Source organism: Rhinopithecus bieti, unplaced genomic scaffold (genome assembly GCF_001698545.2).
Source record: "Rhinopithecus bieti isolate Rb0 unplaced genomic scaffold, ASM169854v2 scaffold_19, whole genome shotgun sequence".
Classification (NCBI taxonomy): Eukaryota; Metazoa; Chordata; class Mammalia; order Primates; family Cercopithecidae; genus Rhinopithecus; species Rhinopithecus bieti.
Genome location: NW_016803360.1, coordinates 4163369 through 4168294, shown reverse-complemented (window position 1 = coordinate 4168294; position 4926 = coordinate 4163369). Strand labels below are relative to the sequence as shown.

Below are 4926 nucleotides of genomic sequence, written 5' to 3'. Positions count from 1 at the left end.
CCACCCACCCACCGCGCCTCCAAGTCCATCAGAGGTCCTTTGAATTCAATTACAAAAACAAGAAATAAGCTTCCTTAGGGAAATAGTTTTAAGTTTTCTAAGTGGTTGGAGACAAGTGGCATGCAAAAATAACTGAAATAGTTAAAGAATGTATCTTGCAAACTTTGCCTACACTTCTTTCACAATAATTATTAACATATTTAATTATTTTCCAATTTTGAATCTGCCCAATTAAGTAAAAAGTTTTCAATCAGAGTGGTAGTTTATCCTAGTTATCTCACCAATCATAACAGTGTCCAATAAAGTTCTAGAACTCAGAGAGATACGTAAGAGTAGTATTGGAAGGAAGGACAGAAACATTCAGATTCTCCTGAGAAATTTGGGTCCTACTTCTTCCTCTTGCTAAAGGAAAACAATGAGAAGCAGTAAGTTACAATCTCCTTCTCCTAGCTAGGAGAAGCAAGGGGTTAACCAGTCTTGGTTTACTAAGTATCTCTGTCAGGCTTTTATCTGATCCTTCCTCCCTTCCTCCCCTGCCCACCCCTTCTGTAAATGTCAACCACTTCCTGAGGAGCCTGGTACTGGTGAATTTCACACCTTTCTTTTCTTTGTGAAGAAACCTGGGTGTTAATGGTACAGGATTGGGTACCATTGTGTGCCTCTGGCTGTCTGTTAGTAAAGCTTAGGATGCCTGTGGAAAAAAAGTAGGAGAAGGTGAAGAAATCCGAGAAATGAGATACTAGGAAATAGTTTTAAATCAGGTCTTATTTTAAAGTAAGTGTGTGTTTTGTTAGCAATTTTAAATGTACATTGTAAAATCGTAATTTTAAAAGCTTAACATTGAGAGTATAAGGGAGTCTAGCCAAGGAAGGGGCTATTAAAAAAAAAATTAAGGCACAATCAGAAAGAAAAGCTGGAAAATTCTCTGACCTTTTGCTCTACAGGTGTATTTACAGGAGACAGCAATGGAAACCTGGTCAGTGGAGCAGGTCTGCAGTTGGTTGGTGGAGAAAAATTTAGGAGAGCTAGTTCATAGGTTTCAAGGTGAGTTGTTTATACTTTCCAAAAATTTTAATTGAGCAGCCTAGATATTCTGATGTCCTCTGTTACTGAAAATTACTTTTGTTGCCAAATGTCTGTGTGCATGTAAATGTGGATGTGGGGTTGCTGCAGTAGAGAACTTTTCATTTCTTTATGGACTGTAGCAGAGTTTCCACTTGAAAGTAACATCCACAGGAGAATATAGTATTTCAAGAACTCAAATAAAATAAAGTCTTACGGGTCATTTAAAATACATATTTGATATATGCATTTAATATTGCTTTTGTTCTTAGGTAATATAGTATGTACTTTTTGTAGTGTTGGGTTTATAAGGTTGAATACCGGCTAGGAGGTATTACGAAGAATAATTTCCTAAGATTTTTTTCCTTATAAAAACAATACCAGTTAGAGAGAACTAGAATGGGGAGGGTGTTCATGTGGAAATAATAAGTTTTTTATTGTGATTCTATGTTCTGGTACTTTCTTAGGACCAGGCATTGATTTGGAATTATGCAACACTGGAGTTCTATCTTTGTCAAAAATATGGATACATTTATAATGGCAGGGGACAAGTTTAGATGATCCTTTTATCACTAGAGGTAATTTTGCCTCTTCAGAATGCCTATATGTTGCCAGAAAGCCATGTAGAAACTAATTTTTTTTCTTTTTCCCAGAGGAAGAAGTAAGTGGGGCCGCTCTTCTCGCACTTAATGATCGGATGGTTCAGCAACTGGTAAAGAAAATTGGGCACCAGGCTGTTCTGATGGATTTAATTAAAAAATACAAGCAGAACACTCAAGGACTGAAGTCCCCAGAAAACCCCAGAGAGGCAGCCCTGGTCATGCAAACAGAAGCAGCCCAAGAGTGAGTATGTTCATAAATGGCCTTATTTTTTTTCCCCAAGCTTTCCCAGTGATGTCTAGAGCATGACGTTTGGGTTTAAAGCCCTTTGAAAATTGTGATCATTTTCTGCTAGACTGTATGTACAGTATTTCTAATATTTGAGCAAAGTACACTGTAAAATTTTAAGAATCAAGAAACTTTCTTATACACCATTTTTTAAACACTGATTCCAATCATTAGGGAAGTCCTATTAGCAAGGAGTTTCTATGTAAAATGCTGTGGAACAAGCAGGTGAAATAGACATGTAACAAGGAGAAATGGATCCTGAAGCTCTGGTTTTAAAATCAGGGTTTGGGAAAGGCATCTTGATTGCTCCTTTGCTTTTCCCAAAACTGTTTATTAATCTGTTTATTTATTTTCCTAAGATTTCTTAGAGTAATGAATTTACACTCTCCTCTAGCTGCCTTTACGATGTAATTTGCTGAACACATTATTGTCACATGAGTTTTCTAATTTTTTAAGAGTATCCTTATAATAATGAACACTATGAAACACCCCAAAAAATCATGTAGAAAAATTAGTGGTGGCAGATAAAAGCTCTGAAGTTTGGGGATGGTTTTATGTTTGTTTTTTAATCACTGACTTCTGCAATGGAAAGAAATGATAACAGGATTTATAAGGTCAAAATTTTCATTTTACACATCCATCTATGCCCTGGGATCATTTCGGCCATTCTGATTTGATTTTTCCATTTTCAAGATTTTTTTGTTTTCTAAGATTAAATACATTTTAAAGATTTTGATGATTGATAAAATCTATTCTATGTTTTTACTTTAATTTTTTGAGATTAGATTGGTAATAATAAAGATTTCTCTCTTTCTCCTTGATAAGTAATATAATGTTAGAGACCTGACATAAGCAAGTTTATTTCTAGAATATTTGAATATTTGGGACATGGAGGGGAATAGGTAGCCTTGAAGGGATGGTATAGAGCTGGACTGGAAATTCTACTAATTGATTTTTTTTTTAAAAAAAGCTTTTTGGTTTTTTTGGAGTTGGATCTCAGTCTGACCCCCAGGCTGGAGTGCTGTGGCAGGATCATAGCTCACAGCAGCTTCGAATTCCTGGGCTCAAGCAATCCTCCTGCTTCCGCCTCCCAAGTAGTTGGGATTACAGGCACTCAACACCACGCCTGGCTAATCTATTTTTATTTTTTTAAACAAATGGTGGTCTCACTATGTTGCCCAGGTTGGTCTCCAATTCCTGGCCTCAAGCCATCCTCCCACTTCAGCCTCCTAAAGCGCTTGGATCACAGGCAAGAGCTGCTTCGCCCGGCCCCCAACTGATTTATTTGAAGGATTTCTAAACATTGTTTTGGCATATCTATGTTAAAGAGGACACTCTTGAACATGTAACTTTTGATGAAGTTCCCATTGCAAGCTTTTACTCCTTCCCAGGGGAAGGGTAGGAACCTGAAAGAGAGATCAAGGTAATTTCCTTGCATTTTGGGATGAGTAGGACTTTTGAGCTGGAAGTTCCCTTCCATTGAGTGGAATCTTGATATTGCCTTGGGCACAGCTTAGAAGAAAACAGGCAGTCTTGTTTCCACTGCAAATCAGTTTGTAATGTTCTCAAGTAAAAGAGAACTGGCTGGACTGCCAGGAAACCTGGGCTTCCTTCCTGGTTCTACCACTGACTTGGACTGATTATATTAAATGTTGGCATTCCTACTTCTTCATCTGTACATTGTGAAAAGTAATATGGTACTTACCTCCTCTTTAATTCACACTGATGTTAGGAGTATCACAATCTTTGAGCAAATCTCTCCTTTTTCTCCTAGACTAAAATAGTCCTGTGTTAAATATGAAACTTTGTTAACTGGGTTAAGAAAGCTAGTTTCAAACATGCCCAAGACTGGGACCACTGTTTGGGGATTTATGAGTGGGGACTTTGCACTCTACCCACAAGCAGCTGACTCACCTTAGGGATTTGTTTGTCTTATGTTTAGATTAAATTATTCTGGTGCAGAATTACAATTGCATGTGAGAAGAGAAACCTTACTGCTTTATATTCGATTAAAATGCTTGTTGGTTGTATTTGCTTATTGTCAAATATATTTATTAAATATGTTATCACTTGACAATCATCGAGTGAGAATGATAGTAGAAAGAGGCATGAGAATACGCTGTTTAATTAAACCCCCTTAGAGAGTGTTTAATAAAGATAGGAAACTTGGTGTACAGAAGAGCCCTGAAGCTAGCTAGCAAGACACCTGATTTCAACCCCCTGTCATGATATTAGCCCCTCGTCCAGCCTTGGCAATTTGTCTGACCCCTTTTAGTTTTAGCTTCTTCAATTGTAAAATGAAGTAGGTAGAATAAGTGATACTTTAGGTCCCTTCTAAAGAGTCTGTGATGGCATTCTAGATCTGAGATAGCAGATAGGTTTCCGTTTGAGTAGATTCCCATTAATGGCTAGTGGTTGCCTGTGTGAACCCAAAAGTCTCTGAGACAGGTCTCAATCAATTTAGAAAATTTATTTTGCCAAGGTTAAGGATGCATCCATGACACAGCTTCAGGAGGTCTGATGACATGTGCCCAATGTAGTCAGGTACAGCTTGCTTTTATACATTTTAGGGAGACATAACACATCAGTCAGTGTAAGGTTTACATTTGTTTGAACTGGAAGCGCAGAACAACTCAAAGCTGGGGCTTCCAGGTCACAGATGGATTTAAAATTTTTCTGATTGGCAGCTTAGTGCGGTGGGTCACACCTGTAATCCCAGCACTTTGGGAGACCAAGGCGGGCAGATCACTTGAGGTCAGCAGTTCGAGACCAGCCTGACCAACATGGTGAAACCCCGTCTCTACTAAAAATACAAAACTTAGCCAGGCATGGTGGTGGGTGCCTGTAATCCCAGCTACTCAGGAGGCTGAGGCAGGAGAATTGCTTGAACCTGGGAGGCAGAGTTTGCAGTGAGCTGAGATCGTACCACTGCACTCCAGCCTGAGTGACAGAGCGAGACTCTGTCTCAAAAAAAAA

The 4926-nt window shown here is 38.4% G+C and overlaps 1 protein-coding gene across 3 annotated transcripts in view; it reads left to right on the top strand.

Annotated features, from left to right (window-relative positions):
• The first annotated feature begins 625 nt into the window (after positions 1-625).
• SAMD3 (sterile alpha motif domain containing 3) overlaps positions 626-4926 on the top strand; it is a 67612-nt gene continuing 63311 nt past the window's right edge. For all 3 annotated transcript variants that reach the window (XM_017879743.1, XM_017879734.1, XM_017879725.1), the window contains exons 1-3: positions 626-774; positions 945-1044; positions 1716-1905. In XM_017879743.1, the coding sequence (XP_017735232.1) occupies positions 966-1044; positions 1716-1905 (269 nt within the window). In that variant the 5' untranslated portion in view covers positions 626-774; positions 945-965. The remainder of the gene's footprint in view (positions 775-944; positions 1045-1715; positions 1906-4926) is intronic.